Below are 24,014 nucleotides of genomic sequence, written 5' to 3' on the forward strand. Positions count from 1 at the left end.
AATAAAAACAATAAAATGGCTGATCTCATCTGCCAGATTTATTTTTCGCTACACTTTTGTTTCTTTTATTTAATTGTTGATGTAGTTCGCTGTAAAATCCACAAGAAAAAGTTCTTTAATATTCACCTTTTGTGAACATAACCTTCGTTATCTGCAGCCATGCATGGCAGCAGCTAATGATCATAACTCACAGCAGGCAAAGCGAAGAAGGAAACTCCGATCAGAGCGAACGTGCCGGCTAACAGTCTCCCAGCCCAGGTCTTCGGGGTTTTGTCTCCGTAACCGATGGTGGTCAGCGTGATCTGCAGGAGAGAAATAAAAACAGAAACCTGAACTCCACCACCTGAAAAGGTCTCAGGTCTGGCAGAGCAGATCCACAGCCGCCAGGAAAACTTCTGGTTGGAAGGACGACGGATTTAATGAGGAGAAAATCAAAGCTTCATAAACCCGAGACGTTCGTTACAGCAGAACTTCACAGATTATTTCTACTGTGGAGAGAAAGTCTGTTCATTACATATCACATCAATACTTTATTTCACCAATATCATAAACGAAGCTGTTCTCATTCACATGCTCATAAGGGGAATCCAGATTTCTTCAATTAAATGAAACCAACATCTGCGTAGTTATTTCAGCAGCGGCGAACGTACCAGCCCCCACCACAGCGCGTCGGCGTACGTGTCGAAGTCCTGCTGCTGGGTCTGCGCCGTCGGGTCCTCCTGGTCAGACACGTTGACCGAGCCGTCGTCTTTCTCCACCAGGTAGACCAGGAAGGACGCCAGGATCAGAGACAGGAAGCCGATGTACCAGGCCGTGATCAGCTCCTGCAGACGCACCAACACAGAACCGTCACTAGATCTGAAACGATTCCATCAGGCCAGTCTGCTCAGACACATCAAGATGGACACGTTCTCCTTCCTACTGACTGTTTTAACCAGAGAGAAGTGATTAAATCCTCTCTATGCCACAGGTTACGTCAGTAGGATCCATACATGGTGCACAGAGGCAGATATTAGCATGTAGATCAATAACTCAATAACAGGGATTAACTCTGAAAACATAATGTTCATCACTTTTGGACTTTTTATTCGCCGTGTTAGTGGATAAGATGGATCGAACCAAATCAACAATGGTCAAAAGATTGTAAATTTAGTCTTTCCCTAGAAGCTACTTTATCGTTTTTCTGTTTTCTCTCACTGCTTTCCCTCTGGAGTCTCTTCAGTCGTACCTTACTGTGAGCGTAGATGGCAGAGCCCAGGAGTTTCCAGGTGCCGCCTCTCCGGTCCATGCGCAGCATGCGCAGGATCTGCAGGAAGCGCAGGCTGCGCAGCGACGTGGCCAACACGTTGCCCTGGTTACGCACCGCCACCACCGGCACCGAGGCAATCAGCACGAAGATGTCTGGAGCAGAAGGACCAGAGTTTCTGAGAGCAGGCTTTTCTCTGACGAGCTAATGAGTTTGACCCCAACACGTCTTTGTTGGAGAAAAAGAGACAATTTTTCAAGAGATGTTAATCACAGCCAGGACCGACTAAAAAACTGATTTAGTTTGATTAATTCTTCTATTCACAGCTCCTCTTGAGAAAAGAGCCGCTGACGTCTGCAGAGGTTCTAATTCAAGTCTCAAATAAATCCTAAACACAGAAGTGTTAAAATGATAAAGGTTAAATGATGATGGATTGATATAAAGAGGTGTCAACTCTCAGACAGGAAAGCTGCTCTCTGAACGTCGTTATGATGAAGGTGGAGGAGAGAAATATCGGATCTCACTGCCTCATTTACCTGGAAGGTGATCCGGATGACACTCTGGTGGAAATACCTCACCTGTTTGCTTTTATATTGTTTTTTTATTTTCTTAAACTTTCTGGTGAATTTCAGAGCCAATAAAGTAGTTTAAAATATTAGCCCTTAAAATGTTCTTCAGGTGACAGAAGACCGGCTTTATAATCGTCTTTATGTGTTTCTGAAGGTTCAGCTCTGAGGTCGACGCTTCCCATCCTGATTTTTGAGAGTTTAATGTTACTATGAAACCAAAATGCGTGAAGAAGCCATGATTCCTGCATTGGGGTATTTTTTTATTTTAATTTCCCAAATAAACTGAAAGAAAAATTATCAAATTTAATTTAAACACTTTTTTTTCTGCACAATTTGATCTTTAATAATCGATCGAACCCAGAGGAAGTTCTGGTCGTTATGTCTCCTGGTTTCTGCTCAGAGCTGCCAGCTCGGTGAGGACGGACGAATCAGGCGTCTTCGGCTCTTCAGTGGGAGTTTGAAAGACTAAAGCAGCTTTAAATCTGGACAAACTGAGGATGTTTGCTGCCTCCAGCAGCTTTCAGGCGTCCTGACAGCCACAGAAAGTGAAGGACAGCCTCTTCCAGGGGAGGATTTCTGGCCAATTACTGGAAATTTATTCTGAAAAGCTGCTGGTTTGTTCAGGGCAGCTGACAAAGCTCCTTTCAGCCTGACTCTCTGCCTGCACGACTCCTTTCTGAATGCTTTCGGCCGTTTCGCTGAAATAATCATGATTGTGTTTTTTGAGCTTTATAAATGACTTCCTGAGCCTTTTAATTTTATCTGTAAACATTAACATATTTATGATTCCTCCTGCTTACCCAGAATGCACAGCGGTTTGCGGGCGAACTTCAGTCTCCCCCTCCATCCTTTGTAGCGACAGCAGCAACCGGCCGCCCAGACCCTCAGTGCAAACTCTGCTCCGAATATGAAGATGGCAAACGTTTCCTGCAGAGGAAACAGGCTCACTCACTGTGTGTGTGTGTGTGTGTGTGTGTGTTTTCTGTGGAGAGACGGAGTCGTTCTCACCAGTATGACCAGCCAGTGTGCAGAATCCTTCTCATGTTCCCTGAATGTGGTCAGTATGGCCAGAATTAAACATCCCAGAACGATCAGAAACCTGCAGAGAAAAGAAACAAACAGCAGATCAGAAAAAGCTGATGAGACAAAACGGTTAGAAAAATTACAAATGATCTGGAAAATAAATCAGCAGAAAACCAGCAAGAATTCAGCCAAACGGCAAGTTTGTTGCTTCTGCCACTAGAGGGCACCGTTTCCTCTTAGGATAAGACTACAACTAGTTTCGGTTTGTAGACTAAACATAATAAAACGGAACCATCAGGAGCAGATTCTGCTCGTTGCTGCCCCCTGGTGTCAGCTGTAAAAACACCAGTAAATAAAACCGAGCTGTTCTTCAAACGGAGATAAAATCCGAGCAGGACGATCCGTTTACAGTACCAAACATCCATCAGTGAGACGATGACGACCAGCATGACCCGCGCTGCATGTTTCCCAGTTTAACCAGCAAAGACCAGCCTGAGCTCAATTTATTTAATGGTTTAATGACAGGCACACGCAGCAGAAACAACTAAATGAATAAAAACATGCAGTGAAAAACAAGCAAAGTCTTCCTGGGGATTAATGATGGAACCAAAAACTGTTTTATGATTTGGGTGAAATCACAAAATTAAAGTCAAATAACAGAATATTTTACCAAGTTAATAAAAAAATACTAATTTATCCCAAAGGGAAGTTAAATATGGGCAGATGATGATGCTGTGGGAAGGAGGAATCTCCTGTAGCAGTCAGTCTCACATCAAATCTTAAAATGCCTCTGACTGAAGATGTGCTACAGATCTGTTGCTGTATGAAATGCTAAAAGGTTAATATATATATATATCACAGTATCATGTCCTGGATGACATCACCAGCTCCACAGCATCCAAAACCAGAGGGAACAATTTCCCAAACAGTCAGTGAACGATAACAGGAACTTTCCCACTGATCCAGATCCAAAATATTAAAATGATTAACTAAATCATCCTGGGTTATATTTACAGGTCAAGCTGTTAGCTGAACCAACCCAAACTGTGTGAGTGCGAAACGCTGAGCTCCTCTGTGGTGCTTCATTACCTTCCTGTTGGACAGATAAACGCAGCGCAGGATCCCATCTGAGCTGTGATTGGCCATCGGGGCCGTCCTGCAGAGAAACAGCCACCAGGACGCAAAGGAGAACTTTTCCCTCAGCCAGGCAAAGGCGAGGAGAGGAGAGGCCTGCTGCAGATGGAGAGCGTTTGGACCGAACCCGCAGCCTTGACAGAGATAACGAAGCTTTTTATCCGAGCAGAGACGGAGGACGGACGCTCAGAGGGAAACACTTCCTGTCCGTCTCTGAGACAAAAGACGAGGAACAAATGTTTTTTATCCCAGCAAGACAAAAAACTCCCAGAGTCTCAGTTCCTCATGTCGGCTCAACAAACCTCAGCAAGATTTCTGAATCTGTCAGTCACCAAAACCTAAATAATGCAAAGAGACACTTAAGACTTCCAATCTGAATATTTCTCATATTTCTGATTAAGTTTTTTGTACTTTAGCCTTTCAGTCCAGTGAAGTGTAAAATACTGAAGAGACCTGGCTGTAAATGTGCAGCAACTTTAGAGGCTGAAGTAAATTCAAACAATAAGAACCCATAACTGATGATGATGATGATGATGATGATGATAATCAGCCCAATTATGAGTTTAATAGCTTTATGTCTAGAAAATTAAGAAAATGGTTAAATTTACTTTTAAGGGTCTGAAAAACAAATGATAAATTAAGTTGCACTAAGATAAAGTACAATCAAACTGGTTAAGATAAGAAAAGTTCAAACCAGCTGAATGAAGATGAACAAAGAAATAAAATAAGCTGAGCTGATGTACAGTAATGCAAAAACCAGGTTAAAACAAAATAAGTTAACATATAATAAACATAAACTAAACAAAACAGATCATATAAAAAAAGCTAAACTTAAACTCAGCTGCTACGCTAAAATGAGCTAAACTAAGATGGATAAGAATAATGAATCAATGGGGAAGAAATCATGTAAAATTTTACATCTAATTTAAATTTTGTCTATTTATGATCACAGATCTGCTTCATCCCTCGATTGATCAACAAAATTGTCAAAGTGCTCAGGAACTGGACTGAAAACAAGAATCACCCAACAGCTTTATGTGCTTTAAGCGATCGGCCATCCTCTATAAATCACTTTATGTTCGTTAGCGCCATGAAGGCCCGGTTCTGATGGGGCTCCCCGGCCCAGATGGGTCCCTGGAGGATTCCTAACAAACAATTTATGGCAGAGATTCAATAAGCGCAGACTCTGCATTTCTGACGGATAAATCCCTCAGATGTATGCAAATAGTGGTGAGAAAGGAGAAGAGCAGCGGTAACAACAGCAGACAGAAGCTAAAGAGTGTGACCTTTAAAAACTGAGGAGGTTTTTATAGCAACTCTGACAGGCTGGGAAAAAACTGAGGGGGGAAAAAAACAACCAAACTTTTGCTTCATCAGCAACTCTGGCTGCCAAACTGACAAAATTAAAAACCCCAACAAGCCCAGAGGCTTCACATAATTCTACATTTACTGCTTTAACAGCCTGGAGTGCAAAGATTTACCATGTTGTGGATATTTTGCCAAAACATTTAGAAATGATTATCTTTTAATTGCGTTTCCTGGATTCAACCTGGACTTTTCCAGAGAAAACGCCTCCTAGTGGTCAGTTTGCCTCCCTGTGGGTTTTATGGCTGATGAATTATTGCTCTGTTCATCGCTGGTCAGAGGTTGGAGTTCAGCGCCGACAGCAGCTTAGATTTGCAGCTCTTTGAAGCGATGCCAGCAGAAACCGCCGTTCCTCCGACGGCTCAGCGGAGGAGGAAGATTCACACTCTGGTCTGAGATCTGCTGACCCTGCAGGACCGTTTGGACGGGACGAGCCGTGAGTCAGGAAATAACGCAGCACAGCAGCTGTTGGCTTCACTGACGTGTCATAATGAGAAAAATGCTGCCGAGTCACAAATCAGAAGAATCTCAGACACTTAAAGATAACCATGAAAGATCGCATCCAATGTAAAATCAGCAATGTTGCTGATTTGTCGGATGATTTACATCAAATCCTTCATTTCAGGCTGAAACAGATTTCCTCTTCATGTTATGTTCACTGAGGTAGAAATAAAACTGATCCAGTAACATCACACTGCCTGTCACTGTGTGGAATGTGAGACAGATCATCTTTTCTAGAAAAAACTAGAAATTTCTCAGTTTGAAAAATCAAGAATTTGCTAAAAAAAAAAAAAAAACTTTTTGCAATAAACTTCAGAAATTTTTGAGAGAAAAAGAAATATGAAAAATTTCTTAGTTTCAAAAGTGGAAGATTTTCCACCTTCGTTTCCACTGGAGCTTTTTATTGCACATTTGCAACTTTTCAAAAATTTCCATGTTTTTTTCTACAAAATTTTTGTGATTGTCAAAATTTCTGTTTTTTTCCAAGTAAATTCCTCCCTCTTTAAACTCAGAAATGTCCAAGTTTTTCTAATTTGTCTTTTTTTCTACTAAATTTCTCAGACTAATCTATAAATTTTAATGGTTTTCTAGCACATTTGTGACTTTTCAAACTCAGAAATGTTCTTGATTTTTCTAGAAATTTTGTGAAATTCTTTTGGTGTAAAATTACTTTTTTCTATCTAACTGTCAAACTATCCCATCTTTAGGCTCGTTATTTTTTAAAAATATTCAGATGTTTTCTGTCTAAACATCTGGACTTTCTTCTGAAGTAGAGAAAGAAGTTTCTCAAACATTAAAAGGTCATTTTTAAATCTCTGCCACTAACACTGAACAGTTTATTTTCACAAACCAGAGCTTTTAGAAGAGCCTCTGCAGATCCATCAGCCGTTTAAAATAACCAACACTTCCCTTTGTTTCCTCTGCAGGAGACGCCAACCCACAGACCGAGCCCAACTGGTTTTACATGTGGAGTTGTCTCAAAGTGATTTAAGACGGGCAGGACTGTCACTGACGTTTTTGAATCATTACTTTAGAGAAATGGATGCGTATTTAACCAGCAGACTCCAGAAACAGAGTTTCACCTCTGGTACTGAGGACGTTCAGCCTGATCAGTCACTCCTAAAGGGCGTCCGTCGCTCATCAATCATCGGCGTTCCTCCAACTCGCAGCTCATCCATCAATCAGCCGAGTTCGTCTGCCCAACTCTGAAGTTATTAACAGAACCGAAGACGTTATGATGAAAAATCACTGGGTAAAAGTCTAACATGAGGGGAAGGATCTGAGTCTGGCTCGCTTTTTGACGAGCTTCTGTCTGTGTTTCCAGAAGGGACGAAATCAGACGGGTTGACCCGGTTTCTAAGCAGCAACTTATTGTTGCCTGCAGGGAGACAAAGAGCAACTCCCCGAACAGCTGCCAGAGAGTGAGAGTGGAAAATTAGAATAAATGTGAAGCTACCTCAAGCATTAATGACACAAGAAGGAGGTCAGGAAGGAAAATCAGAGCCAAAAATCTGTTTTTCACATCACAAGAAAATCCATTTGAAAGCTTGAAGAGAGCGCTAAAGGTAGGATGGGCGCCTGTTAGCTTAACTATTAGCAAAAACATCACAGTTGGGGATAATTATAATGCGTGATGCGAGTTTCTACGAGTTTCACATGAATTATTGAACACCTTAAACAAACTGCAATAAAATGAATCTATCAGAGGTTGCCATCATCTAGTGTTCGGGTTTCCCAGGCCAGCAGGGAGACGTAGTTCCTCCGGCGTATCCAGGTCTTCCTCTGGGTCTCCTCCTCACCAGGGAGATGTTGAGGAGGCGTCCTAACTGGATACCTGAGCCGACCCAAACAGCTCCTCTTTATGTGGAGAAGCAACGTCTCTACTCGGAGTCTCTCCTGCATGATTGCTCTTTTGACCCCACAATGACTCTGAATCATTGGGCCGAAGTACCAAAACTGGTTCCCGTTGATGAAGGTTTTGTCATTTTGTCGTCCGGCCCTTCTTGCCACACTCCACCTGGCTCCACTTCCCCCCCTCTGCATGCAAGACTGTTGAGTGATTGGTCAGAATCTCGCTCCACTACTTAACTTCCAGAAGTGAGTTTTTCACCCAGAAAGCATGATGGATCGTTTTGAGAAGCATTTGTTCAAAGCTGTGAGGAAGTAGGCACAGTTGGACCAAAACACAGAAATCCTCCTGATCGGTTCTGACCCAATGCAGCGGGCAACGTCCCACCAACGTCTTCCGCTTGTTTTGGCTTCTGATAACATGGAACATAATATGAGATGTTGCAGTTCATCAAACAACATTTCCTCCTCATCCAGACTCGTAATAGTTGCTCTTCTGGGTCCTGATCGCCGTGTTTCACAGGAACTCGGCTCCGAGTCTCGTGGCTCTAGAAGGTCAGTATGACAGCAAACATCCAGTAACCACATGATCCCGCGTTGACTGTTCGACTTCAGGTCGACCATGCCGGGCCCAAAACTTGTGATGATACATGAGGGGAGGACAGTAGATCAAGATACTTCAGCTCCTCCACAAATATTTAATTCAGATAAAACTCAAGGTCCCTGGTTGGCATGTGGACCCCAGAGCATCCAGTCACATCTGAAAGGCCTTCACTCCTGTTCTGCTGCACTGTTCTCAATATTGGTTGTTGTTCTGACTTCATTTTTGTCTGTTCATGACATGCTCCAGGTTTTTGCTTCTATATGAGGCTAACATCTGAAACTGGGCCGTTAAAGACAAACGATTTGGTTGTGGAGTTGCTTGTTACAGATGCACATGTTGAGTTTGGCCATCAATATTTTTTAACAGATTTATGGCAACACTTTAAGTTTGTATTAAACATTAAAATGATTTAAAATAAGCATTTATGAGAAATGACAACTGGCTACCCTCCAAGTTCTCCTTAAGTACCTGCAAGTGTAACTGTATACACCCTGTAACAAGCCACCACATAACGCAGCAGAATCCTTGTTAGTACTCTGTAAGTACAAAGTTGCATGTATTGGTACCTTGAGTTGTCAGAACCAAGTGCCTTTGCTACAGAAGCTCAGGAACAATGCACCAAACCCAGCACTTTATCTTTGGCAACTCAAAATCATTTAAAGTATATTTAGAGTGTTTAGTTACCTGAAAACAAAAGGTGTGAGTGTTAATCAGGTCAATAAACCGTGTAGTCATCTGCTTCAGACTCTTCAGCTCATGTAGCTTTGCAGGTTTTCGGCTGTTTTTGTGCCATAATCACACATTTAGATGAGACTCTACGTACAGTTTGTACCTTCAACAGTTCCCAGCTGCGTAATTCAGCGCCAAGCTCTCGTCCGGACCGAGTTTCCAATGGGCTGCCAAAGGCTGGGATTTGTCACCTGAGTGCCCTCGAGGCCGAGGCAGCCATTACTGGCTTGGCAGGAGGAGGTGTCAGCAATCAGTGTCAGGCGTCCAGCAGAGCTGTTCATTAGCACAAAGACTGCTCTCGCCTCACTGACTCTGACGTCTGTCGCCTTGTCCCTCCGTCTGGGCTGATGGAAACGGGTTTGCTTTGTCACATTCAGCAGCTCATTTAGTCTGCAGCAGCGGCAGCCAGGCGCTCTCCGAAAAACTAAAAGGTCAACTTGGAGAAGTGGGACTCCTGGACGCAGCGATGTGCTTCAATTCTGGACGACTTCATGCGTCTTTTATAATTAGCAATTGAGAAATAATTTCCACCCAAAGCTTCTCCGTTATAGGATAACTGGCAGAGCATATCAGGCACCTCGGGCTCACTTATGGGATATTTGGAGAATAATTATATGGTACCAATGGGGTGGGTTCACTTATGGCAGTGGTGTGCAAAGTGGGTCCTGGAGCGCCGGCATCCATCCTGCATTTTTTAGTTTCAGTCACATCATTTTTCAACACATCGGTGATTCAGCTGTTCTGTAAGACTTGAGTAAAAATGAACAGGAGGTTGTAAAATCACAGAAAGGGGAACTTCAGGTGCCTCAGATAGTAAAGTTTGGGGAAGTATGTGTGTGATCTAAGAGGAAACATTGTTTAAACAATATTTACTTATCCTTCTTAATGAATGTTTTATTCTTTCCAGAGTAATGTAGAGAAGGTAATCATTTTCATATGATTACCTATGATGAACTTAACTCAAAAATACCTTATTGATCCCAAACAGAAATTAAATTTTGTTGTAACTCATTATCAAACTTTCTACCAAGAGTTCATGGTGTAACTATTGAGTATCATTGGGTTTTTATGCTATATCTTTGGGGCATCACTTGGTAATTATAGGTCCCAATAAGGTCCCTATGGGGCCCTTACAGGATGTCCACTGAATAGTTCAGCTTTGGGCTTTTAAAGGGTGCTAACAGAGTATCTATAGGTAAAGGGTTAAATATAAGGTCTGGTTGTAATTATACTGCAGGGTTTATTACTAAAACACGGTTAACCTTTTCCTATTCACGAAGACTAAAAGGTCAGGTTGACTGTTGTCTGAATTTACCTGCAGAGACACATCCAGACAGTTTGTCCCATAAACTGGACACTGCCCCAAACCCAGAGCTGAACCTATCGGGTCTGCATGGTTAGGAACAGAAACAACCAGAGGATCCAGGATCCTCCCAGTGCAGCGGATGATTTATCTGCTTTCCACTCAGTATTGATCGTTTTGGTCCTCCGTCATAAATCAATCTTGTCTTATTGTTGCAGTAAACAAACTGGTTTTACTGTTTAAACCAACAGCAGTAATCAAACACATGAAGGATCTAAAAGGTGATTATGTTCAATATTGTTGCTGATTAAAACTTTACAGGCTTTTATTATTATTATTAAGGTTTGTTAACAGCGCCACCTGCTGTCTGTTGGTCTAGATGTGAAAGCCACTCTAAATAAATATTTAAAAAAGAAAAAAAGCTGATAAATAAAAATCGTATTCTAAATTATTTTGTGTGTGTTTCGGTTTGATAAAACTGAAAATCTCTCAGGTGAAGGAAGTCGTTCTGGTTCTCTGAAACCTCTCAGGTGAAGGAAGTCGTTCTGGTTCTCTGAAATCTCTCAGGTGTTCCTGGTCAAACGCCACGTCAGAGTTTCCCAGTTTCCTGTTTCCTCTCTGAGCTAAACGAGCTGCAGCATCACTCCATCCTCTCTGCTCCTGCACACGAGATGCTTTCTGAGTCTCCATGGCAACAGCTGCTCGTCTTCCTCCCTGCTGCCAGGGAACACCGGCCTTACCTCCGCTGTCAGTGTCTCCATGGCGACGAGCGCGTGGCTGACGAGTCGCACAGCGAGCGGCGCGGCGTGATTGGACGCCTTTCAGAGCGAGTAAACAGAAAATCCTCAGACAGAATCAACAAAAGGCCGTCTGAACGCATGAAGTCATCCTTACTTTAAGGAGACTTTATGAAGAAACGTAGAAATAAAAGAAAACGATTAGAGAACGACACAAAACTAAAACCTGATGATAAAAGCTTCAAGCTATGAAACAGTCCAGCAGCATTCACCACTTCATCACCTCCAACAGGTTACAGCAGAGAAACTGAAAACACGTCCAGTTTTCATTTCAGAAAATGTTTCAGCTTCTTCCTCCTTCTCAACAAACAGGAACCATTAGAGAACATTTCATTCACGTGAGACAGATGAGTGTTGAGCAACAATTTAAATGTTTTAACAAGTGGATCTGTAGCGAACACGGCCCGGGTCAGGAAATGAACCTCCAGTGGGCCGAGAGAAGCCGCTAACTGTTAGCGGATGTTGCTTGTGCGGCAGATTTACAGGCGTACCAGAAACATGCAAACACAAAAGGTTCCGGCTCAGAACTTCTGTAAAACTGTAATTAGTTCATCCTGGCCCTAGTTTTCAGATTTCAGGATCGTTTGTTTCTTTGAGAACGTTTCTAAACCAGGACCTTCCATAAGTCCTGGACCCATCACCGGGTTTCCTTCCTGCATGCACAAACACGCAGCTGCTGCTCAATCAGCAGCCTGTTGTTCCCTGAAGAGCCACATTATGGTTCTTCCAGACTCTTTGTGAAAACAAGTCACTAAGTTTCCCTAAAATGTTGTTCTGAAAGGTCGGCTGGCTGATGCTGACCTTTACCTGACCTGTGTGAGATCTTCATCCGTGTCTCTGCTAGCTTACAGAACGGAGTCACTGTGGTGAAAAGTCAGACGTGTTCTGCATCATTCATGATCCTTCAGCCGAACCCTGATCTCCACCACCCGTCTGTTGGGATCCTGTTCTTTAAAACGATGCTTAAACCTGCTGCAGACTTAGATTGGATTAGATTAGACGCGTGGTCCATTAACGATGCAGCGCCCAGAACCGTTATCTCGGATCAGACACGTCAGAGAGCTTCGCCTCCTAATGCAGGAGTCTCGTTCTCCGCAGGGAGCGCCGCGGTGACGTCAGCGGACGGAGACGCAGCGCTGAGGCTCCACGAAATCAAAGCTCAGCCTGTTTCTCTGCTCGGAGATCCAGGATGGGAAACTCCAGTTCTACTGGATCTTCTGGTTCTGCTGGGGTTTACTGGTCTGCACAATGAGAAAGAGAAACATGAGGACTGCTGTGACACCTCCTCAGTTGAATGTTTAAGGGTTGGATTCATGGTTCATACAGCAGAGCAGTTTATCAGCAGCATAAATCCTGGGATTAGTTATGAGGCTTTTCATCAAATTCTGCTGCCTGGAAACATATAAATCTAGACGGATCCAACAAGCGAATCCCATCCAACCCGAACAAAAGCTTTCAAAGCAGAAGAATGGATCCATTTTTGTGAATGTTTGTTCCATTATTTGCAGTTTTTTCCACAAATGTTGTTCCATAAATCAAAGCTTGAACGGTTGCTGTTGATTTCTGACCATCATCAGATCTTCTAACCACAGATTCATAAACCTGCTCATACATGCAAAGGCACAACTGACCTTGAATATGTTAATATGTGAATTAGACATGAATAATGAGGCTCTGAAGGTCACTTCTCCCAGTTGGTCTCGTGGCTCATCTTCATGATGCTCAGATGTTTTTACGCCCCGGGGGACGAGGGGTCACTTATTTACAGCCTGGCGCCGCATGTGGACGGATCTTTAAGCATCAACATGTCTGAATTAAAGGAGGAAGTTTAACTACAATCGGCTGTTTGAGTATAAACACCTAAAAAGTTTGACATTTAATGGCGTAAAGGAGTCGGTCCCAGCAGAGCGAGGAGTTTTCCTCTGATCCTCCTCTGATTAATTAGCCTGAAGTCGCAGCTGCGTCCCTCCTCACCGACAGACGGCTTCATGTTTCTGTGGTTTCATCTTCAGCTCCTCTGTGAGGAACAGCAGAGAAAGACGAGTTTCATTTCACTGGTTTGGTTCTGCATTACAGCTCCACCCGAATCCTTAGAGCTCAAATACTCTGGCTCTACAGTCAGAGAGGTAAAACAGTCTGGGTTAGGGTCCGGTCACTTTTTATTTATCAATAAATGTACAAACATTTTTATATGAATGCCATAAATAACATTCATGCATTTCCTGAGGTTTAATGCCGGTTGTGATTAAATTTGCTCCGCTGCAGACAGATCTCCTGTGTCTCATCTGCAGGAGGTTCTTGGAGTCAGCCAACACCAGTCTGTCAGCTTGGGGTGTCAGTGATGTGACGAGGACAGAGTGGGACTGTGAGGACATGGAGACGTCCAACAGGTCCAACAGACGAGCTCCGTCTGCAGGAATCAGGTCACTGAATGTTTCCTCGACAAGCAGGAATTTACTGCAGATTAAAACAACTAAGAAATAATAAACCACTAAACAAACCACAGGCAGCAGGTGAAAGGTCATGAAAGGTCAGTTAGTAAAACACTGAAACAGTAAGACTGTTTGAAGGAGAACACCTCTTCTCTCTAAAAACAAGATGGCTGCCGGACCTGCTTTACAAACCAACAACAACAACAATTTCATTTGTTTGGCCAAAATGAACAGCAAATAGAAACAGCATATCAGTATATCACTCCAAAGCATGGTGGAGGAGGGATCATGATGTGGGACTTTGTCCTCTAACTGGGAAGAATTTATTCATCTGTCATAAAACCTTTCATGTGGAGTTATGGTGATCACTGGACGTGTTTCACATAGTTTTTATTCGCATTTTGAAGAACCGCATTAAAAACGTTGATGGAAACAGAAAAATTAAAAATAATTTCCTCAATTTAACAAAAACATTTAACACTCCCTTAAGTTGAGATTTGACTTTTCTGAAAAGGTTGAAGTGTTAAAAGTGAAACACATTTACCAAATGATCTCTGATGCAGAGAACGCTGCCCCTGCTGGCGGGTCAGAGGTCCAACCCTCCGGCTCACAGGGAAAACTTTACTTTTCTAAGACTTGGTCCAGGCCAGGTTTCAACCTCTACTTCCTGTTTACTGCAGCCATGCGCAGCGTCATCTGATGACATCACGCGTTTCATATCCTGACTGATTCGCTCCAAACCAGCAGATGGAAACACGACTAACTTCAAATATTTACTTAAAATCTGCATGACAGTCAGATGGGAACATGGTTACTATGGCAACAAAAACAACCCGAGGTGATGATGTCACGTTGAAATCAAAGGAATTTCCTCTCAGAACCACCAGTCCTCCATCACTGGGATCACTGGGATCACTGGTCTGTTTCTCTCCCAGCTTGTTAAGTTGCTGCATCACAGATAAATCCTCCCTGATGATGATGATGATGATGATGATGATTGTTGTCCAACATCTAATCAGGCCGTTTTGTTATTTTTTCCCTCCATCTTTCCTTCAGAGCGACGCACTGCTGCGTTTGGCATTTTAGTTTCCATGGCGACTGGAAACCTTTCGGCCCTCTTTCCTCCCGTCATGCAGTCATTTTGGATCTGCTCAGCATGCAGCGAGTGAAAACGGTAATCAGAGGAGGAAGCAGACGTTCAGCAGCTTCTGCCTTTTATTCTGATGAATTCTCCTGAAACTCCTGATGCTGCGTTCTGCTGTCAGTTTGACGTTTTATTTCTCTGCTACTTCATAAACATGGAGGACAAAGACTCGACTACGTTTCTTACTCTGTTCTCCTGCAGGATTATTTTCCTTTGATTACCAACAAGAATCCAGATGTAAAGAGATTCTTTAAGATGAAATCTAAAACCCAGAGGATGAAATTCCTCCAACCAACGCCGGCTTCTGACAACAACTGAAGGCGATGCTGAGAGAAGATTATGTGTAATTTTAAATTTCAGAAACAAGTATTGCATTTACATCCCTTTATTATCTGTAATCAAATCGTCCAAATCCAACAGAACCGAACTTCAAGTGATTTAAAAGCCTTAAAAAAACAAAACAACTAAAATGATGTTTTTACTTCAGTTCATTTCTTTGACAGATAATCGTAATCAGAGTCAGAAAAGGTTTTTGACTCGAAAATGTTGCTCATCTTGTCGATATGGTTTTGATTAAATGTGACGGACGCTTGTGTAGCTGAAACTATTTTGATGTTAAAGACGTCACGTTTTTTTAAACTTTTCTCTCTGCAGAAAAATATTAAATGAAGCTGTTTATGTTTTAGTTTTTCTGTGAATTTTGAATTTCTCTCAGAGGAAACCTGAACCCAGCAGAACTTTTCTAGCGTTCTCCATCAGTTCCTCCATGTTTCCTGGATCCCAGAGCTGCTCTGAGCTTGTTTTCTGGGTCCAGACGGTCCTGCATCAACAGAACCGTCTCAGCAGCGCCGAGTTTCTGTCCGGGGTCAGGCTGAACATCCACCGGGACGCGGCGTCGCATCCGGAGCCTTAAACCTGTCAGAAACTGAGTCATTGGACTATTTAAGCTGCAGCTGTCCTGCAGGTCTCCTGCTGCAGGCCGTATTTCACACTGTAAGCTGACTTTATTGCACCTGCAGAACCACGGAGGCTGCAGCAGCGCCTCTCATTATGCCTCAGAGAGGCAACATTTAGTTTTTCTATACGCAGCGACGCCGGATCATTACATGAGCTGTAAACGAGCCGCAGCAGAGAGACGGAGGTCTTAGCAGTGCAGTTCTGGAGGAGCTTGTTAAATTGACTTCCTGTCACCTGGATTGATCGTCTTCGGCTGATCCTGCTGGTCGGATCTCCGGGTCGGAGTGTCTCAGGTCTCAGCGTTTGGAGGGATTCAGTGTAGAAGCAGTTTCTGTGTTTAGTCATGGCTTTTTGGCGGATTTAGAAAATTTTTTTGTGACTGAAACTAAATAACATGAAAACACAACATGTCCTGCAACAAGTTACATACAAGTTGCTCCTCTGCAACCCAGACGAGAGACGAGAGGGAAGAGAGAAATGGATGCATCACCGAGGTAAATGAAGATAATCAGGATAAAAAGACAAAAGCACATTAGAGTCACATGATTTGGACACTAGAAGCGTCACTGTCGTCTCCTCTTATGTTACAGTGTTGAAGCTACAAGCACAGTAAAATAAATCACTGTCAGAAATAACACGGCTGAATAACTTCTCAGACGCGACATCATTACAAAAACCAGAACAGCACAAGCAGCACAATGTTCGGCACATTAATCCCACATCATATTCAAATTAATCTGATTGTTTTTTCTATGATGCTCATCTGTCTTAAAGAAAAGTTTCTACCACTTTTATAATCGCCCTGCACACAGGCTGCATCCACACCAGCCATGTTCAGTCCGCAGATAAAAGTTGCAGAACATCTGATCCTTGGCAACTGGAGAGCAGGGATCACTGAGGAAAACCCAAACAATGACCTAAACTGGCTGGGTCCAACATCACCAGGTCAGAACCAGATATGGATGCCAAGCCCCGCCCCTGACAAGTGGGCGGAGCCAAGAGACGCTGAGAGGTGTGGCCAAGTGTGGAGTTGAGTGGAAAAAGGTCAAGACAAAACAACTGTTGGCAACTCAACAACTTTCCAGACCCATCCAACAAATCTAGAGACTTCTTTCTGATGTTGGAGAATTTTATGCCGACTATTCTCTGCTGTGTCCTGAATAAGTAGCTTCCTCTGCACAGAAACGTAAAGATACAACCCTAAATAACACATTTAGTCAGTTTATCAGTAAAAAAGCAGATCTGGAGGTGAATTCTATGTTTCACAGTAATATTTACCCATTTCTGTGGTGGAAGATGCATGCAAATCTAAATAACATCCCAAATATGTGAGAGACAGAAAAATAATATTTCTCATTTTGAACAGAAAAATAATTCAGATTAAATATGAATATATTTGGTCTCCACACGCTGCAGGTAAACGCAGCAGCAGATCACAACACTGGTCTGATGAAGACGTGCTGGTAAACAGTCCCAGTAATTACTTTAAATATACGAGTTAATATTTCACACAACTGTAAAAATAAAATACTATCCGTGTTTTCATATTAAAAGTATAACTGCATGTAATTAATCCATCAGTGTTCTTATTTCTGAGATAAATTAGTGTTTTCTGCTCCAACTTGTGCATGTAAATGTCGTTCTGTCTCCTCATGCAGAACTCTGCAGGTTTTACCGCCTATTTAAAGGAGACATTTCAGGACAGTTAGAGATAAACGCTCATTATCTGGGCCACGTTTTGGCAGCTTGAAGCCTCAGAGGGACAGTCAGCGTGACGCCACCGGCAGCTTCTGCTGCTTTTCCTCCGTCTAGGAAAACGCTTCCACAGCTATCGATGCGACATGCTGAGCTGGTCCGAGTCCTCCAGGGACAAACCCGAGTCCAACCGGAGACGGGAAGACAGAGATCCTACTTTCAGAATGACAGAACAATCAGCTCTGACTGTTGATGGAAAAAGGCAGAAAAATGCAGAAATGTCTCCAGTTTTTGGTGAATAGCAACTAAAAAACATACAATAGGTCTGCAGTTATTTTCAATACTAAATCACATGTATGTCTGAAAACAGAGCAACAAAAAACATACAGCTATTTTATTACCTTAAAGTTTTCTTCCTTTTGTACCCATTTGTTTCAAACTGGTGATGAATTTCATTAAATCTAATATTTTCTTAAGATCTTGTGTAACTCCACTGATGGTGGTGGATCCACATCTGGACAGTTGGTTCTTATGAATATGAGACTTTGTGAGTCGCTTGAAGATAAAGTTACAGAACAGCTGCAACTGTCATTCATCATTATAATGGTGAATGTTATCCATCATAGTTTTGGCTGTCAGTCATTGGACTCGGATAAAACACACTTCCTTCTGCAGATGCAGAGGAAATAATAGAAAATTATTTTAAATGCTTTTTTAACAAAAAAAACCCCACAAAACATCCAGAAAAGGATGGAACGAAACGACCAAAACTATGATAGAAAGGATGAAGATGTGAAATTAATAATTGAAAGTCATAAAAATTTGTTTTATAACCACCTTTCCATCAGGGTTTGTTAATCCTGTAGGTCTGATGCCGTAGGCTGCATTTCCCACAGTCCTGTTCAGTCCACTTTAACCCAACTCCAGCCCTAGAAAGTCCGGTTCGTTTGGGGAGGTGTGAAAGCGTAATCAAACTTTGGGTCTCATACAAACCTCAATCTGGGTTCAGTTGAAACGGACTCTGGTTCAGTTCGAATGCACATGTGAACACCAAGCGGACCAGAAACCGCTCCAAAAGCAGGAAGTGGACTACAGCACAGGGCATTCTGGTTAAATACAACCAAAACAAACACGTTAGCCTAGCACTAGAGGACGAAATGAGTCGTGTTTTTTCTTTTTGCCAAGACAAAAGAGAAATTCTCCAACCACTAAAATCTGATGCCACTCCATTTTTGTTTCCATTTCATGAAGAAGGAAGTTTTGCTCAGTGTCTTCTTCAGAACCGTTTCTACTCAAATGGTTCTGAAGTTGGAACCATTTACCTTTTAGGCTCCCAGTGGGGAAACTGACATTTCAGTACAGACTGTTCAAAGAACAAGAGACATCAGACGGGTGTCTACATAGGTACACAGGCGTCGAAGGCTGCGGCCGTCATGGGAGGCGCTGCCCAATTGCTGTATTTATGCAAAATTTGCAGAGAAAAAAAAATAGCTCAGTTATTTTAAATCCTTATTATGTTTAGAAAATACAGACTGCATTTACTTTCTTTAATTCTTCCACATCTTTCTCCCTCCTGTGTGATCACACTTTTAGTCGTCCGTTGGTTAAAAATCCACTTTTCCTCTTCAGGAAAGTGAGCGGGCAGATAAAGGAGCTCAATGTCTGGATCAAACTGCTAACTTCCAGAACCAGCAGCTTTGGCTCGGGAACCGCCCGAGGTCCGGTGCTAATTAATCCGGAGATCGTTCTGCTGGCTCAGAGTCCGCGTCTCCTCGCCAGAAGTCCTGCCCTCCTCCAAATCCGCTCCTCCTTTTCTCCTCTAGCAGTTAAAATCAGAAGTGCAGGTTTCACAGGGTGACTTTGAGACACTTTATTACATCTCATTACCTACTTTTATTCAAACTCTGATTTAATCTGGCTTTAACTTTATTCAACTGGAATCAGAGCAATAATGCTTCTTTATGCCCTAAAATCCTCTTTAATATGTAAAGCAGTGAAACGGTTTTCACAGGATGATCAAAGTCTGGCTGGGAGCCATTTCAACGGGAGGATCCTCGTCCTGAGGGCCCATCAGTGCTCTGACATGAACAGAGACTTTCTGAGCTACGTTTCATTAACCAAGGTTGTTAGTTTCCAACTGGACTCAGCAGGACTTCAGCCGCAGTGCAGAGAAAAACTGGAAGGTTTTCAGGGTCAAAGATCAACTTGAAAGGCTGCCACTGACCTCTGCGGGTCATAGCGGGACAACTTTCTGCTTTTTTATTTATTTATTTTTTTAGGAGCAGATGTCTAGGGTGTTGTATTCTGTCTACTTCTTTCATTTCCTTCTTTCTCTTTAAACCTTCTCACCACCTCTCTTTGTGTCCACTACGTTTGAAATAAACCCAAAGCCATTTCTGATAGTTTTACACGTATATCAAGTGAAAGTCGCATCGCTCCGCTTGTGAAAGCTGTTGTGCCTCACATTGACACTCGGACAACAATTCTGATTTCCACACCGTCTCATTTACAATCAGTTACTAAGTCGGCTTTCTATCACCTGAAGAACATTTCCAGGATTAAAGCACTAAAGTCTCAGCAAGATCTAGAAACTCATTCATGCATTTATCTTTAGTCACATTAATTACTGCAAGTCTCTTTACAAATCTGCCTAAAAATATCAATCAGACATCTGCAGGTGATCCAAAACGCTGCTGCTGGCGTTCTGACTAAAACCTGGAAGCTGGATCACATCACCCAGGTCTACAGTCCTTACACTGAGAGAAGAAACTTTAAAATACTGTTGGTGGTTTATAAACCACTGAACGGCTTTGCAACAAACTACATAAAAGATCTGCTGGAGTTGTATGAATCTTCCAAACCTCCCTGGTCTTTTGGTTCTGGTCTGCTATGCATCCCCAGAACCAGAACCAAACATGGAGAAGCAGCATTCAGCTTCTGCATACTACATACAAGATAAATGGAAAATAGCCAAAACACTGAGTTCCTTTAAATCCTGGCTGAAACCCCACCTGGTTATAGCTGTTTGTGATTAATAAGACCTGGAACATTGATTATCCTTTGATGGGTATTCATGATTGGCAGTTGACCAAACATGATGTCTGTTGTTTTCACAACTATTGACTATAAGTTGTGTTTGTAATTTTTTGGTTTTCATGATGTAAAGCATGTTATTCAAGTGAATAAATCCAGAGAGAAAGAACAGCAGACATTTATTTTTCTGATCTACATCCAAAGTATTTAATAGAAAACAGCATCAGGTCTAAGTTGTTTGTTTGAGTTTCTTGAAAAAAGCCAGAGAGAAAAAACAGCAGACATTCAGATTTAGAACAGCAGAGAAGTTTAGATTTTCATGTGGAGAAATATCCATCCATCCATTTTCTAACACCCTTGTCCCCAGTGGGGTCGGGAGGTGCTGGTGCCTCTCCAGCTAACGTTCTGGGCGCGAGGCGGGGTCACCCTGGACAGGTCACCGGTCTGTCACAGGGTAGGACAGGGTTGGACTGTGGCAGGAAGCCGGAGTACCAGGAGAGAACCCACGCTTGCACAGGGAGAACATGCAAACTCCGTACAGAAAGACCCCGGGCCGGGAATCGTACCCAGGACCTTCTTGCTGCAAGGCAACAGTTCTACCAACTGCGCAGCCCATGGAGAAATATTTCAGGGTTATATAAAAATTAAAGAAAAGAAAATCAGCCATGATATACTTTATGACTCCTGGAACACAGACAATGACATTTAAACCAGAAAAATAAAGAATAGCAGAGCAGAGAAGAACAATGAACCCTGACCAACAATCAGAGAGAAAATCTATGTGGGTTTACAGAACTCTACAGTGTCTCCAGTCCAGCGAAACCAAACTCCAGCCAGTAGCGGCTCAGTGAATCTGGTCTGGACTCTGTGGATCAGAGTCATGGATTCAGAGACGCTGTAGAAGGACAGAATACCTGCTCTGTGATCCAGGTACACTCCCACTCTGGAGGAAGCTGGACCTCATCTGGAGGTCCAGATGTTGTTGTGACCAAATTGATAACCATCTGAGAAACAATTTACAGCCCAAGATTTGTCATTACCTCCAAATCCACAGTCATTCCCACCTCCTGCTCTGCTGATATTCTTGTATGCGACTGATACAAAAACTCTCCCTCTCCACTCCACCTCCCAGTAACAACATCCAGTGAAACTCTCTTTACTCAGAACCTGCCAGTAATCAGTGAATCTCTCTGGATGACTTGAATAAGACTGAGGTTGATTCATCGCTGTCACCTTCCTGTTTCCCTCTGACAGAACCAGCTTTGTGTGAGCTGTGTTTGGATCCATTGTGATTTCACATGAATATTTTAAGAATTCATCTCTGCTCTTTGGTTCTGGTTCTGACAGTAGAACATCCACCTCAGTGACCATCAGTGAGATGTTTGTCCATGAGTCTCTCATGACGTCCTGTAGTTTCTCTCTGAGCTCTGACACAGCTGCTGCCACGTCCTCAAAGTGTCTCAGAGGACGGATGTTGATGCTGGATGAGTGTGTAGACTCACTGAGTGCTGGCAGTGAGGGGTAGTTGAGGAGAAACTGGTTGTGATCCTCTGTGTGTGAGAGCTGCTCCAGCTCAGCGTCTTTCCTCTTCAGCTCAGTGATCTCCTGCTCCAGCTTCTCCTGAACATCTTTGACTCGACTCACTTCAGTTTCCTGCTGGGATCTGATCTGCTGCTTCACATCAGAGCTTCTTTTCTGGAGGAGACGGATCAGCTCAGTGAAGATCTTCTCACTGTCCTCCACTGTTTTATCAGCAGAGTGATTGATGGCCTCCACCTCCTGTTGAAGCAGCTTCACATCTTTCTCTCTGTCCTGGATTCTCTGCTGGATGTTTCCTCGTCTCTCCTCCAGCTCTCTCTGCCTCTCAGTCCTTTCTGCTGCAGCTGACACTGTGTCATGGCCTTGATCAGTGCGGCAGAACATCTTCATCAGCTCATCATGCTTAGAGCAGATGTTCTCCTGGAGGTTCTTGGACGGCTCCACCAGCTTGTGTTTCTTTAAAGGAGCCACATCATAATGAGGCTGAAGGTGTTTCTCACAGTAAGAGGCCAGACAGACTAAACAGGACTTGATGGCTTTCAGTTTTCTTCCAGTACAGAAATCACAGGCCACGTCTTCAGGTCCAGCATAGCGGTGATCAGCAGCAGCAGCTTGGAGTCCAGTCTTCTTCAGCTGCTCCACTAAAGCTGCTAGCATGGTGTTTTTCTTTAGTGCAGGCTTCTGTGTGAATGTCTCCCTGCACTGAGGGCAGCTGTAGATTCCCTTCTGATCCTCTTTATCCCAGTGGGATTTAATACAGTTCATACAGTAGCTGTGTCCACAGGGAATCGTCACCGGATCCTTCAGTAGATCCAGGCAGATCGAACAGGAGAAAGTTTCTTGGTCCAGTTGATTCTGCTCCATTTCTGCTCTCAGTCACAGCGACTGTGTGAGTTTCAATTCCTCGGACCAAAAACACGGTTGAGCTCTGATCTACAAACGTGTCAGTGCAGAGAGGCTGCAGCCAATCAGCTTTCACCTTCAGCAGGTGTTGGCTCCTCCCAGCTTCAAGGTGTGTTTGAGCAGGAAGAAGTGGGAGGAATATCAGACTTTGATTCCAGGAAAAAGAGGGCTCAAAATGATAAGGTTTAAAGATTAACCGTCTTCACAAGTTTTCTGTTCAAAACACCAAACTACAAATAACATTAGTGAACAATGGAAGGTCGAGTTCAAACCTTATTAGAAAATTAGAAGATAAAACAGGGACAAGATAATGTAATTGATATGTATTTTTCTAAGACATGCCCTGAGGCAAGTTAATATGTCAACTCCAGGAAATGATAAGCTCTCTTACATAATGAGAAGAGAACTTGGTGAATATCCAAAGTCAATCTAATTGGATCTGCACAATAAATCACGGGAATGTTGACTGTTAACTGATTACCTGATCACCAGGATATTCAGCGACTCGGTGTTGATTAATGAAAGGCTGAACCAGTACGGCAGTTAGGAAGTGTTCAAGAAGAAGACCTTGGTTGAGAAAAAACAGCAGATTAGCAGAAACCCGTCATACCAGCTGATGAGCATGGTGGAGGAGGGCAGGTGATGTGGGATTGTTTTCCTCCTCTCACAGTGATATCGCTCCTGATTGTATCCACAGGTCCTGGGTACCTCTGACTCAATAAGGCTACGTTCACAGCAGATCCTGATGCTCATTTCAGATTTTTATTATTTTTGCTGAAATCTGATTTTTTTTTGTGGTTGTTTGTACAACTAATAAAATGCCACTGCAATCCGTCTTGGGTATGAATGATTTACAGCCTTAAAGCACCGTGAAGAAGAATGCAGACGTCACACAGCAGCGCTCTGTTTACCGAGGAAATAATTGATCTATGGATCGATTTTAAATGTATTCAGCATCAGGAGCCGACAGCATCATCACAACCATTGCTTCGTTCAGATTCACTGCATTTGGCCTCTTCTGGTACCAAATTATGATGCATGTTGGATAAAATGCAACATGGCTGAGATGTGGAAGTGGCACGAGTTTGATTGTGTTTTGGGTGAAAAGATAGGAAATGGGTCATTCAGAACCAGTATTCAGACTGCCATGAAGAAAAGTTGGATTTGGGTCTCATTTGACTGCTTTGTGAAC

The 24,014-nt window shown here is 42.9% G+C and overlaps 1 protein-coding gene and 1 long non-coding RNA gene across 3 annotated transcripts in view; both read right to left on the reverse strand.

The window, feature by feature from the left end:
• kcnq3 (potassium voltage-gated channel, KQT-like subfamily, member 3) overlaps nt 1–24,014 on the reverse strand; it is a 58,123-nt gene that overhangs the window by 12,724 nt on the left and 21,385 nt on the right. For both annotated transcript variants that reach the window (XM_028020184.1, XM_028020185.1), the window contains exons 3-7: nt 2,824–2,914; nt 2,616–2,742; nt 1,229–1,401; nt 651–824; nt 192–302 (exon numbers count right to left, since the gene is read on the reverse strand). In XM_028020184.1, the coding sequence (XP_027875985.1) occupies nt 192–302; nt 651–824; nt 1,229–1,401; nt 2,616–2,742; nt 2,824–2,914 (676 nt within the window). The remainder of the gene's footprint in view (nt 1–191; nt 303–650; nt 825–1,228; nt 1,402–2,615; nt 2,743–2,823; nt 2,915–24,014) is intronic.
• Nucleotides 11,273–21,487, reverse strand: LOC114146359 (uncharacterized). Its single transcript, XR_003595883.1, has 3 exons — nt 21,394–21,487; nt 11,921–11,926; nt 11,273–11,285 (listed from the first exon to the last, which is right to left on the reverse strand). It is a non-coding gene; the product is annotated as an uncharacterized LOC114146359 (long non-coding RNA).

Source organism: Xiphophorus couchianus, chromosome 6 (assembly GCF_001444195.1).
Source record: "Xiphophorus couchianus chromosome 6, X_couchianus-1.0, whole genome shotgun sequence".
Classification (NCBI taxonomy): domain Eukaryota; kingdom Metazoa; phylum Chordata; class Actinopteri; order Cyprinodontiformes; family Poeciliidae; genus Xiphophorus; species Xiphophorus couchianus.